The following is a 15,007-nucleotide window of genomic DNA, read 5'->3' on the forward strand; positions in this document are numbered from 1 at the left end:
CGCCAGTTGGGTGTCCTCAAATTCAATTCTATTCTGACACTAGCTACTTGGAGATAGAGTCAGATCCTATAGGTTGAGGGCTCAGTCCCACAAGTCTGCTTCTTTCTTTAGATGCCAGTCACAAGCATAGGTTGTAACTTGTGATTCTGACTGATGGGCTGTAAATCAGCATTCTTGTGACCCTCTCCTTGGATCCGATTAATTTGCAAGGGTGGCTTACAGAACTCGGGGAAACACTTGACTTACATGTATTCATTAATTATAAATGATATTACAAAGGATACAGATGAACAGACAGATGGAAGAGATCCATAATGCAAAGCATGTGGACACAGCTCTTCCATACTGGGCTTTTCACCCACCAACAACCTCCACATATGTTCAGCTGTCTAGAATCTCTTCAACTCCCATACTTTTGGGTTTTTATGGAGGCTTCATTACACAGGCATGATTGATTTCATCACTGACCACTGGAGATGAACTCAACTTTAAACTCCTCTCTGCTCCCTAGGGGTTGTGGGGTGGGGCTTGGTGTTTCTTGAGACCGGCCCCCACCCTGAAGCTATTTAGGGGATCCCCAGCCTGCAGTCATATCATTAGCATACTAAATACTATCTTATCATTAGAGAAAGAGTCTGAGGACTTTAAAAGTTATTGTGCCAAGAAATGGGGATGAAGACCAAGTAGATATTTCACAATATTACTAGAGTAATATAGTGGCAAAATTCAATGATGAGTTGATTTTCTTTAATGATTACATATCCTAAATGAATTAATCCTAGTTCAGAATATAAACACAAAAGTTTACCTTCCTGTCTCAAAGGTGGTTTTAATTTTTCTCTTAAAGATATGGGACTTCAATGGATATTGTCACCATACACTAAATGTTGGGCAAGATGGAGCTGTGGATATTTCACAAATCCTCATTCTTAAGAAGACAATACTGGTTACAGGCTGGGAGAGGTATGATTATGCCTCATGGAAAACTATAGGAAGGTAAAAAGGAGAATGTTTTATTTTAATCGAAATCTAAAAGAAAAAAGAACATAAAAATCTTGGTTGACTGTGTGTCATTAAAACTTGCTGGTGACCTAGGTGAGTGATATCCTAGTTGAAATTGACTGAATGCTTAGTGAATAAAATATTAGAAGATTGCATAGCTTGAGTGGCTTTGAGAATTGTTAGAAGGTTTTCTTCTGGCTTTGGAAATTTTTCTTTCTTTAACCATTTCAGGTGGGGATGTATTACCACTTGCTAGGTTCCGAAAGTTTCCCAAATTTTATAGTCAATAAATTCTTAACTTGTAAATTACATTCCTTCAACTGTAAAGGAAACTCATTACTTCTTTTCTCATGACTTATTTTCAATTGCAACACAAGAAGGAAATAGCCAACTGAGTCCTGTGATAGCTCCTCCTTTCTATCAGTGCAGAAAAGGCTTTTCAAAAGGCACTTACTCTTCTCAAGGAGCATTACATCCATTTCATTACAAGGAAAATTACTTCTGTTTCCTTTTCTTTCTGACAGAACTAAGGATCATAAACAGTTCTGTGGCACTGTATAAGCAGTAGGAAAATTAAAGTGTGATATGTTTTGAAAATATATTGTCCATTAATTCATCAGTTTAGAAAATATTGCTCTAATAGGTAATCATCCAACGTTATTCACTATAGAATTATGACCTTAATGCTTTGAAGCTAGGATTACATCAGACTTTATACCTAGAAAACCAGCAGTATGTATGTGAGGATTTTTATCAATCACAGGGAAGAGTTTTTTCTAATGCAAATACGCAAATACAGACCAGCAAACATAGTGCCACACACTACCTTATTTTTAGAAGTAATTTGACCATAAGAAAGTAAGTATAGACAGATTATTCTTCTTGATATTAAGAACTAATTCAATCATCCTCATCCATGAAGGACAAGACTTCTTCACATCTCGGAAAGGATTCATGATCCATTATCAATCCACAACCACTCCACAGTCTATGATCTAATGATCTCTATAATTAGAAAATGGCAATGAATAAGTTTAGCTCTCTAACGTGTGTGATGTCCAGCTGATCCAATTTAAGTTTGAAACATAACAAAAAGGAATTTTAAAAAATAATCAAGTCAAAACTTGGCAATGCCATTTCCTTAATTTATTTTTAGATATCCATAGTTAGGAATTAGCATCAACTGTAAGTCTTTTTGATTGCTTACAAGGGAAAATTGGAAAGATTAGATGTAGAGTCACCTAAAAGTGGTTTAAAGGAACATCTATTATTCTATCTATGTTGGTAGGTGGTCACTTTCTATAATTTGGGGAAGAAGCTTTGAAAAAATTGGGATGAGAGTAGGAAAAATTATCACTTTTTCCATCTTCTTTCATCTTTTCCATTATCCTCAAGGTTGTCAGGACTTGGATACCTTAGTTGAAATTGAAAATTGAATTAGTACATTCTGTTATATTATTTCACTTTTATATTGGTGAATTTAAAAATTATATATTCTAAGTCAGAGGCTTTATGTTAAGACAGATTTTACAGGATCTAAGACAGGATTCTTTTTACCAGGAGGCATGTAACAAAAGAGGCAACATGGCAGGAACTGTTCAGTTACAGTTAGAGGAGGATGGACCATTAAGCCAACTCCTTAATAGTTTAGTGATTAGAGAAGAAATAACTGTAAGATTGACAGTCGTCTTATTAAGCTTTCTTCAATGCATTGTTTTAGAGTCTATTAGGTTAAGCTGTAACTTTTACTTCAGATTTTATTCAAATTCAGAGATTGGTTCAATAATTATGTGCAGGATAGAATGGTAATTACATTTTTGAGTAAAGGACTTAAATAAGCCATCCGATTTATTTTATTTACAGTGCTGTGTAGCATTAGCCACTTTATACACATTAGCTAATTTAATCCTTAGCATCATCTTGGAAGGTAGGCAATATTTTATAGATACCTCAAATGTCTGTCTTCAGGTCTTATCTCTCTAAGCTCAGTTACCCATTTGCTTGCTGTATGTGTCTGACTGCAATCTCAAATTCAACATGTTCTCAACTGAAATAATTATTTATCTCCTTTCCAAAACTTGCTATTTTCTTTTATTTGGAACTTCAATTAAATGCCAGAGACCAAGACATCCACTCTGGTTCTCTCTCTTTGCACACAACAAAGAAAGCACTAAGTCATATCTATTTTATGCCCTAAATATTTCTTAAACCCGCTCCTATAAATTGTACAATGGTATTAGTATAATTCAGAGCATAATTTCCACTTTGATGAATGCCACAGCCTTCTAACTTGTCCTTTGTCCTCCTAATGCCCACCTCTCACTTCTTAAATAGATTCTGCTCACTTTGGCTACAGTGATTTCTTTCTCCAATGAATTCTATGTTAGGTCCTTGCTTAAAACCTTTCAGAGTGTCTACAAAATAAATCTAAGCTCCCTCTGACCTGGACCTATTCTTTTATTTTCTAGTTTAATTTTCTCCCATTTTCTGTATATTCTAAACTCTGTCAAATAGCAGCTTGCTCAGGGTGTTCGCATACAAACCATACTGTTTTACACCCTTTTGCATTTATTCTCTCATCTAGAAATCCCTCTCAAACTTTGCTCATTTGGCTAACATTTATTCCTATTTGAAGACTCATTCAGATATCTTCTCCACCAGGACATTTCTCTTAACTCTCAGTATAGAAGACAAAATGTCCCCATTTTGTCTTTGTGCTCTCTAGTTTCTTGTATTTTCTTTAATAGGGATATTTGTGTATGTGTGCATTCCTGGAGCTTACTGGATACTTGGTGATATTCGTAGAGTGACTTAATAAATGTTAGTTGAATAGACAGGGAACCTAGGGATTAGAGAGATTAATTACTCACAATCACATTCCTAGTGAGAGGCAAGCAGCATAGATACTAAAATCTATTATATTCTCTCTTCACAATGAATCAGAAGTCTAAGTATTAGCAACCCCTTTTTACAAGGAAGGCTACCGAGGCTTGAAGAGGTTGGGTAGCTCAGCCAAGGTGACAATCTTAGTAGTCCGCTGAGTTAGAATTCTGTGCCAAAGTCAATACTCTTTCTACCACTCCTGGGTAGGACTGATTGCAAATAGAGTCATCACACCATGAGACGGCAATTATATATTTTAAAATAAATGATTGATTGAGCATTTTGTCATTTTAACTGAAGCTAATGAATCAGTACATATGAAGAAACACACACACAAAAAACAAGTGTTGGCAACTTAACAACAACTCAGATATATAGCTTACTCTCTTTTTTCCCTTTCCTTCCCATATATATTTTTAAATTGCACTAGGTTGAAAGCCCTGAGTTAGAAACTACAGAAGGCTGAATGTAAAGAATCATGATTCCTGTTTCAAACGCATCCACTTTTTTATGAATGGCAGGTCAATACATACAAGGCAGGATATGGTAAATATGAATGTTTGAGCCTAAGCAAAATGAACTAGAGAGCACATGTTAGCTATTTAGGAATACAGTCATTCATATCTAGAGAATTTTTCTGTCAGTAAAAAGAAGTCCCAAATTTAGAACCGTAGAAATGTGTTTCTCATTATTTTAAGCAAAATATACTTAGAACTAAGTTGTGAGTTGGCATAGAGTCAATTCAAAAATACCTGGTTGAATCTGTGGCCATATTTATGTTGCTAAAATTAAATGGCTAGATTATCAGTTAACTTTGCATTTATTCAAAGTAGGCATATAATATGTACAGTTCTAGTAAAATTAAATAAATACTCTTAAGAATTTGAGATTTTATCCTGCCTCCAAAATCTATGATTTTATAACATATTTAAAGCTCTCTTAAAAAAAAAAATACCTCTTAGTTCCCTCCATTTTAATTTTCTCTTTTCTGTAAAGGAGAAATCTCTGTAGTTTTCCCTCCAACTTTATCCAGGTATAATTGACAAAATTGTATATATTTACAGTACACAGGTAATGCCTTGATACTTGTATACATTTTGAAATGATTAAATCAAGCTAATTAACATATCTGTCACCTTATATATTTATTGCTTTCTTTTGTGAGAAATTTGTTTATGAAGATTTTATCTCCTTAAAAGTCTAGACATACATACTAAAAAGAGAATCTTTCATATAATTTTAAATGACCCTGAAAATTTTATTTATACTAGCATCCTTCACAGAGCACTGTAGAAAGGAACTCAATAAATAGCTATTGATATAATTTGATTTTTAAAAGTATTCTTAAGTGAAACGAGACTAAATATTTGAAGTTACTCAAAAATAAAACTTATATATCGCAAGATATTGCATTCTTAATAATTGCCTTACTAAGAAACTATAGCTCTATATAACTCAATTGATTTCCATTATTAGGATAAGAATCACAATGGAATATTCCAAAGCTGTAATTTATTTTAGAATAACCATATTAGAGGGAAAGAGGGGGCAGGTATTTTTTGAAATTCACAAATAATTCTTACATATAATTTATACTTATTCTAGTATTCAAAATTTGACTTTACAAATTTTAGGAAAATAGGAAAATGACTAAAAATAAGCTGATTTATATCAAATGAATTCTCTGTCTTTGAGATACCTTTTCAAGTCTAAAAAGCAATGAATTGAAAAACAGGCATTAAAAAGACATGACAATAGGACTAACAACAATTAACTTCTGAGGGAACAAGTAGTTAATTGAATTCTTGTGTTCTCTCCATGACAATTTTTACATGATAAGTTTGGGTTAAAAAGTTATTTGCCTAGCTCATTCATCCTAGAAAAAAGATGGTTTTAAACATTTTTCTTTTTGTATTCTTTTTTTTTTTTTTCCACTTGACAGGTAAACTAATTTTGTTCTCACAGACTTGGTCATCATATCTAAATTCCCAATTAGAGACATGATTCATTTTCACAAGATGATACAATCGTTCAGTAGCAGTACTTGTGATACTCTCAGGATGGCAAATGTGGAATGTGTACTGGAACTAGTAAACTCCTTCAATGCCAGAAAAAGAAGTCTCTCAGATTCCTAAAATGTCCTTAAAATTGGCTCATTCTGAACTTTAATTTTACTTGGCAAAAGTATAAACTTAAAAACAGTTATCTTTGAAATAGAAAAAGTAAGAGCTGCAGTGTAGATTCTTAAATTATTTTAAGGACAACTGTCATTTCAAATGAAATTTTCAGGTTCGGTTTCAAGGGGAAAGTGGTAGCTAACTAGTTTTTCAACATTTTGACACACAAGGTCAAATATCAGAAAGACTATTTTTTATGGATTTTGTGCTTTTGGGTGTTATTCTCTGACTATACCTAGTATGTCAATTTGATATGAATATCTTGGCAAAAAGACATTAGACATTGAATTTTTCTTGAGAGATAATGCAAAATATGTAAGATTGACCTTCTATCTCCCATTGCCACTTCACTGTCTCCCTCCTCAAAGGATAATCTCTTCAACCAAACTTACCAGGAGGAAAAGAGAAAATCAAAAATACATACACATAAAGCTACTATGAGATTAAACTGCAATTTCAGAACTTCAAGTTACCTTGTGTTACCTTATCTTGTGAAGCCTTATCAATAATATTAAAATAATATAGCTATTAATATTACATTTATTTATTTATTTGTTTGTTTTTTATTTTTATTTCAATAGTTTTGGGGGAACAGGTGGTGTTTGGTTGCATGGAAAATTTATTCAGTGGTGATTTCTGAGATTTTGGCATACCCATCACCCAAGCAGTGTTCACTGTTCCCAGTGCGCAGTCTTTTATTCCTCAATCTACACTGCAGCTCTTACTTTTTCTATTTCAAAGATAACTGTTTTTAAGTTTATACTTTTGCCAAGTAAAATTTTTATATATTTATCAAATATATATTTATTGATATAACTTCCATTTTATAAAATTTATTGAAACCTGTTTTGTCACCTATCATATGTTGTATCTCGGAGAATGTTCCATGTGCTGATGAAAAGGATGTATATTCTACAGTTGTTGGGTAGGATGCTCTGTAAATATCTGTTGAGCCCATTTGTTCTAGGGTATGGTTTAATCCGACTGTTTCTTTGTTGACTTTCTGTCTTGGACAACCTGTTTATTAGTGTCAGTGCAGTACTGAAGTCCCCCACTGTTACTGTGTTGTCGTATATCTCATTTCTTATGTCTAGTAATAATTATTTCATAAATTTGGGGGCTCTCATGTTGGATGCCTAGGTATTTAGGATTGTGATATTTTCCTGTTGGATTGTTTTTCTAATCATTATATAATGTTCTTGTTTGTCTTTTCTAACCATTGTTGCTTCAAAGTCTGTTTTGTCTGATATAACAATAGCTACTCCTGCTTGCTTTTCATGTCCGTTTGCATGGAATATCTTTTTCCACTCCTTTATCTTAAGTTTATGAGTCCTTATACGTTAGATGAGTCTCTTGTAGATAGCAGATACTTGATTGGTGGATTTTCATCCATTCTGGCATTCTGTATCTTTTAAGCAGAGCATTTAGGCCATTTACATTCAATGTTAGTATTGAGATGTGAGGTACTGTTTTATTCATTGCGCTAGGTTTTGCCTGAATACATTGGTTTTTTTTTCCACTGTGTTATTGTTTCACAGGCTCTGTGAGATTTGTGCTTTAAGGAGGTTCTACTTTGGTGAATTTTGAGGTTTTGTTTCAAAATTTAGAACTCCTTCTAGCATTTCTTATAGTCCTGGCTTGGTAGTTGTTAACTCTCAGTATTTTTTTGTCTGAAAAAGACTTTCTCCTTCATTTATGAAGCTTAGTTTTGCTGGATACAAAATTCTTGGCTGGCAATTACTTTGTTTGAGGAGGCTAAAGATAGGACCCCAATCCATTCTGGCTTGTAGGGTTTCTGCTGAGAAATCTACTGTTAATCTGACAGGTTTTTCTTTATAGATTAGCTGATGCTTTTGCATCATAGGCCTCAAGATTCTTTCCTTTGTTTAACTTTAGATAACCTGATTATTATGTGCCTGGGCGATGATCTTTTTGTGATGAATTTCCCAGGTGTTCTTTGAGCTTCTTGTATTTGAATGTCTAGATCTCTAGAAAGGTCATGAAAGTTTCTCTCAATTATTCCCTCTAAGCAGTTTTCTAAACTTTTAGATTTCTCTTCTTCCTCAGGAACACCAATTATTCCTAGGTTTGTCCATTTAACATAATCTCAAATTTCTTGGAGGCTTTGTTCATTTTTTAAAAATCATTTTTTCTTTTTCTGATTGGTTGATTTGAAATCCTTGTCTTCAAGTTCTGAAGTTCCTTCTTCTACTTGTTTGATTCTATTGTTGAAACTTACCAGTGCATTTTGTATATCTTTAAGTGTGTCTTTCATTTTCAGAAGTTGTGGTTGTTTTTTTCTTTATGGTCTCTATTTCTCTGGAGCATTTTTTTTCATCCATATCCTGTATTTTTAAAAATTTCTTTTCATTGCTTTTCACTCTTTTCTGATATATCCTGGAGTAGCTTAATAATCCACCTTCTGAATTGTTTATTTGATGATTCAGAGATTTCTTCTTGGTTTGGATTCATTGCTGGGGAGCTAGTGTGGTCTTTTGGGGGTGTTATAGAATCTTGTTTTGTCATATTACCAGAATTACTTTTCTGATTCCTTCTCATTCAGGTAGACTATTTCAGTGAAAAAGTCTGGAATTCAAGGGCTGCTGTTCAGATTCTTTTGTTTCATGGCATGGGGCGATCCACTGTCCCTTCCCCTAGGGATGGGGCTTCCTACAGGCCAGACTGGAGTGATTGTTGCTGCTCTTCTGGGTCTAGTCACCCAGTGGAACTACCAGCCTTTGGGCTGGTGCTGGGGAGTGTCTGCAAAGAGTCCTCTGATGTGATCCATCTTTAGGTGTTTCAGCCATAGATTCCAGCACCTGCTCTGGTGGAGGTGTCAGGAGAGTGAAGTAGACTCTGTGAGAGTCCTTGTAGATATATTTAGTGTGCTGACTTTCTTGAATGCTCATTATGCTAACAGTGAAGTTGTCACATGGACAGACTCAGGACCGCTGGTTAGCCAGGATGTTACAGGCAGTGGGATTAGCTGTTGTTTTCTCCTCCCTTGGAGCAGGGTTGTTCTGTCATGAGTTGCTGTAATGTCCTGAGTTTGTTGGCCTCCAGCCAGGAGGTAGCATTTTTGAGAAAGCACCAGTTTTTCGCCTCTCTCATGGAATTTACAGCAGCCTGTTCCTTCATTCAAAGGATCTGATTATTTAAAACAGGATAATTTGTACATTGATTTGGCAAATATTTATTAAATGCCTATCATGTGTAGGTATTATTCTAGATGCTGCTTTTGTAGAAGAAAAAAAACAAAGTCCTTGATCCTCTAGAGCTTACTTTGTAGTAGGAGAGATAGAACATAAGCAAATAAATATAGAACACAGTGTCATACAATGGTAAGTGTTATAAAAAATGAAATAGAGTAAGAGATGAGAGACTCAGAGAGTCTTCAGATAGGGTGATCAGGGAAGGCTTGCCTGAGGAGGTGACATTTAAGCAGATAATTTTTTCTTCATTTATGTGACAGATATTTATTGAACACTCAATATGTATAGGTCACTATGCTTGCTACTGTAGGGTTACAGATTAAGACAAGATGCATGGTTTCTAGGAATTTTTAATTTAGCCAAGGAGCTGAAACTATATAACACTGAGTGTTGTAAGTTAAATGTGAATAATGTTAAGAGGTCAGAAGAGGAACTATTTCTTTTAATCCTAGTTATTAAGGAATTCTACCAGAATAAGATGGACCTTAAAGAGTTGGTGTGTGGATAGGTACATGTGAGTCTGTGTGTAAAAAGAAATTCCTAAAGGCATGAAAAAGCATACCATGAATGAAAATAAAACAAAACAGACAGAAATGTCAGAGGTACCTAGAGAAGACTAAGAATATTGTTTGGGTTGGACAAGAAGTTGTGCTTCAGAAACTTAGCTACTAACAGCTACTGCAAGCAAAAAATAAATTTAAAACTTTGAATTCCTTTTTTGAAATTCAGGTGAACTTTGCATTCTCTTGCATTAATTCATCTATCTTTATTTTAATAGAAAATTATTCTTCCTCAAACTTTTTGAGTAAAATTAACATTTAAGGTATACCATATTTACCCTATGGCTTCCAGTGCCTCTGTCAAATATTTAATTGGACATTCACATATAACTAAAAAGCAAGGGTAGAAGAATAGAGAGAAATAATTCTGAAAACATAGATTAGATCTATGTATTATTGGGTCTTAAATAACAGATCTACACATTTGAATTTTATCATGTAGGAAATGAAAAACTAACAAATGTTTTCTAATGGGGAATTAGCCTTATCATTTATCGTGTTGTTTTCTCTATCCAGAGTGTTTTCATCTTGCAAATCCTACCCATATTTTATGGCCCAGTTCAAATATCGGTGTTCAACTCAGCCTTCTTTGATTTCTACGCTGGCCTTTCATGGCAGTTGATCAGTACTGCCTTAGCACTTACTACATTTTACCTTGAATTTTAGTCATTTTATGCTGATGGTTCTGTACGCTGCATCACTATGAACTGTGACTTCCACGTGGCAAATAAGAAATTCTTACAGAATAAATGAAAATGCCCCAGAGTAGAATAATTAATCTAGTAGCCAGATGAAGAATGTGCCAGAGATGGGCAAACTAGAAGCAGCAAAATTAATCAGTAGGCTATTACAGTCATTCAACCATGAGGTAGTTAGCACAGAACCAGGAAGCTGTCATTGACTGTTTGAAGTAAAATAGTAAGAAACGAATATGTAACATATTGCAGAGATATAATCTAAGTATTTAATTTGACTGGGGAAAAGAAAGACATCCAAAGAGGCTGGAATGTTAAGTCTATTAACCATATTTGGGATTGCAGACAGAGGGCTGGTATGGAGGGAAGATGTCAAATTTGGATTTTTGACATGTTGAGATCTTTTGCTGATAGAAGCATTATATGGAACTGTCAACTGGCAAATGGAAGCTATTTCTGGCAAAGATTATGAATGAAGATAATTTAAGAGCCATTTGTATAGCAGTGACATTGGAACTCATGCTGATATATGAGATCTCTAAGCCAGTTTGAGTGGATAGACAGAAGTGGAGGAATGAAGATAAGGAATGTTCCATTGTGTATATATATCACATGTTAAAAAGGGTGAGAGAAAGAAGGGAATAGAAAATAAAGAGTAGGGAAAGAAAGATCAGGAGGCAGGAAGAGAAGCAGGCCACTGGAAACTCTGAGGCTGAGGAGTAACACTGGTAGGACAACTAGGAAACCTTTAGAGTGGTGGGAATAAAAGATCTCAGGAAGGTGAAGAGAGAATGATGCTGAAAGACCTCATAACTATGGTTGCAAATGCTCGCTTGAGATCTAGATAGCTCTAGAAGGAACAAGAGGCTTAGCATAGGCTGATGGCCAGAGCTCAGGTCAGCAAGTGAAAACAGGGTGGTGTTAATGCCCCAAAAATGGAATCTTTACACCCCTCCCTTCCCCACCAGGCACAAGGCATTTCATTCTTTGCCCATCCTGTCCTATTCTGAAATTTATCAGCAGTGCCCCAAGATACTGACCTCTCTAATACTGTTCTTTCTGTTCAAAATGTATCTGTTCTATGTCCCACTTCTTTGGGGTGGCATTTTCTAAGTGTGTTCCACAAATTATAGTTCTTCAAGATGCTGTAGATTCTAAGAGAATGGATTCTGTGATTAGGTAAGTCTTGAAAATGCCACAAGGAATGCTAAATGTCCTGAGAAATTTTGATGGAAAAAAAATCTTATTGATTTTGTTTGAAGTACAAAACATAATTTGTTCATAGGCCTGCCCCCTGTTTTAATTGTTATTACTATAAAACTCAGTGATCTCATAATACCCATGTGGGGAACTTTGCTTTAGGGTCATGGTGATGGATAATTAATCTGATAAATGGTTACATGGTTTGTTGTTAATGATTGTGAAAGGATAATTAACCTTCTATTGTCAAAAGTTTATAATTTACCAGATAATTTAATGAGGTAATAAAAATGTTTAGTGTGGGAAACTCAGTATTATGGATGTCAAGTTGGGATAAATTTTGGCCAGCATAGTCTTTTAGAAGTCTCCAATCACATCATTCAAGTGCATAGTGGCTACTCAATATCTATATCAATTTTAGATCCACAGCTAAATTCTATATCCTTTTTGCTAGGGCTATTACTGTGTTTCGACCCCAAAACTTCAATCAATTTTTCATCCAGCCTGAAGAATGGAAAGGAGGCATACAGCACCATGATGACATCTTATGTGCTGCATTTTTACCTCCACAAACTGTTGTTACAGGTAATTTGAACTTTCACTTGACAATCATTGGTGAAGTTTGGTTTGTTTTGGTTTGTCTTGGCTCACTCACTTTTTAAAAAGCCTTTTCTCTGTTGTTTTATATATATATATATATATATATATATGTATTTTGAGATGGGGTCTCACCTATTGCCCAGGCTAGAGTGCAGTGGCCAGATCTCAGCGATTGCAATCTCTGTCTGCCAGGCTCAAGTGATCCTCCCACCTCAGCCTCCTGAGTAGCTGGGACCATAGGCGCGCCCCACCATGGCTGGCCAATTTTTTGTATTTTTAGCAGAGATGGGTTTTTACTGGGTTGTCCAGGCTGATCTCAAACTCCTAAGCTTAAGCAATTCACCTGCATCAGCCTCCCAAAGTGCTGGGATTACTGGCGTGAGCCACTGTGCCCGGCCATATATTTCTTTTTAACTTATGATTGACACATAATATTAATAATTGTACATATTTGTGAGGCACAACATGTTTCAATACATGTATAAATTGTGCAAGGATCAAATCATGGTAATTAATGTATTAATAACCTTACACATATATCATATCTTAGTGATGAGAACATTAAAAAGTCTTTTTTTCTAGCTATTTTGAAGTATACAATACATTATTGTCAACTCTAGTCATCCTACTATGCAATAGAACACCAGAACTCATTCCTCTCATCTAACTGTAGCTTTTTACCTGTTGACCAATCTCTCACCATCACCTGCTCCCTTCTCCCCTCCCCATCCTCGGGTATCCACTATTCTACTCTCTACTTTTATGAGAATAACTTTTTAGATTCCACAACTGAGTGATATCATGTGATATTTGTCTTTATATGCATGGCTTATTTCACCTAACATAATGTCCACGAGGTTCATTCGCGTTGCTGCAAATGACAAGATTTTATTCTTTTTGTGGCTGAATACTATTCCATTGTGTATATATAGCACATTTTCCTTATTCATTTATTCATTGATGAACATTTAGGTTGATTTTATATCATGACTATTGTGAATAATGCTACAATAAACATAAGGGTGCAGATATCTCTTCCACATGCTGATTTCATTTCCTTACCCAGTAGTGGAATTTCTGGATCATATGGTAGTTCTATTTTCAATTCCTCCATATCGTTTTCCATAAAGGCTATACTAATTTACATTCCCACCAGCCATATGTAAGTGTTCCCTCTGCCCCATATCTTCGCCAATACTTTTATCTTTTGATTTTTTGACAGGATCCATTCTGACTGGATTGAAGTGATATCTTGCTCAGGTTGTTTTGATTTGTATTTCCCTGATAACCAGTGATGTTGGACTTTTTTTTTGTATGTCTGTTGGCCATTTGTTATGTCTTCTTTTGAGAAATGTTTATTCAGGTCTTTTGTCCATTTTTAAATCAGGTTTTCTTTGTTGCAGAGTTGTTTGATTTTCTTATATATTTTGGATACTAGCCCCTTATACTATCAGATGTACAGTTTGCAACTATCTTCTCCCATTTTGTAGGTTGTCTCTTTGCTTTGTTGATTGTTTCCTTTGAACATGAATAGATTTTTGAAGAAGCAGAGCTTGCTCTTCTTAGTCCTTATTTCTAGGGAAATATGTTGGTAGTTCTGATCATCAGCTCCTATGCCTGGCTGTCTGATTTCCCATCATGGTTCTACCAATTGCCACAACTTGATAATGAGCAAGTTATTTAAACTCTAAATCATAATTTTGTCTGGCAGATAATAATATATCTATATTTTGGGTTATAGTTCAGATTATCTGTGCAAGGGTTTAACACAGTTCTCAGCACACAATAAGCTCATCCATAAATATTAGCTTTTATTTGTATTGTCCATTTTCCGGGAGCAGCATTAGGGCTATCGGGTACAAATCACACATTGGTGGCACTTAGATGTTTCATAATGTGAACATATTAACTCTTTGGCATAACTTAACCCAGATAATGTTGATAAAAGTCTGTCCTCACAAAATGTCTACAAATCCAGGCTCTTAAAATGACTCATAGGCATGCTTTGATGTGACATATTAAAGAGAATGAAAAATTGTTGTATCATTTCTGGCCAAAGAATACAATTTATAGAGACAGATTGTGCCATGAAATTTTCAAGTCCATATTTTGTCAGCTGAATTTTTTTTTATAGAACCAAAAATGTCATCAATTAAGAGGAATGAAAACTTACAGGAAAAGATCCAGGATATCTATGAAGTGTTACAAAATGAGGTTTACTGATCTATCTACATTTAAAGTTCCCCTGTTTTCAGGACTAACCAAATTACTTTCTAGTAAGACCAACTCTATAGATAAATTAGCTTTACAGTCACTGGAAGGCCACCCCTGCAGGGAGAATCACATCCTGAAATGTGATGGGCATTGAAGTGTAAAACAGTGTGGTTGTTATTGTGAAAGTATTAGTAAATACCATTGTATTGGTGGGTTGACAGTGTCTTCACTCATTCTCCTCCCATCAATCCTATGTGGAAATATTTGGTCAATCACTGCTAGTAAAGCATAAGAGAAGATGGATATTTCTATGGACAGCTGAACTCCATCCCCCTGGTTCAATTTGTGAGCTGCACAGATTGCTCTTTCTTTCTTTTTTTTTTTTTTGAGATGGAGTGGAGTCTTGCTCTGTTGCCCAGGCTGGGGTGCAATTGTGCAATCTTGGCTCATTGCAACCTCTGCCT

General features: G+C 35.0%; 1 protein-coding gene across 1 annotated transcript in view; it reads left to right on the forward strand.

Moving 5' to 3' along the window:
* Positions 1-15,007, forward strand: part of WDR49 (WD repeat domain 49) — a 181,140-nt gene that overhangs the window by 106,309 nt on the left and 59,824 nt on the right. Inside the window, 2 exon segments of the mRNA XM_011944625.1 lie at positions 848-963; positions 12,184-12,314. Of these exon segments, the coding sequence (XP_011800015.1) occupies positions 848-963; positions 12,184-12,314 (247 nt within the window).

Source organism: Colobus angolensis, unplaced genomic scaffold (genome assembly GCF_000951035.1).
Source record: "Colobus angolensis palliatus isolate OR3802 unplaced genomic scaffold, Cang.pa_1.0 Scaffold234, whole genome shotgun sequence".
Lineage (NCBI taxonomy): Eukaryota > Metazoa > Chordata > Mammalia > Primates > Cercopithecidae > Colobus > Colobus angolensis.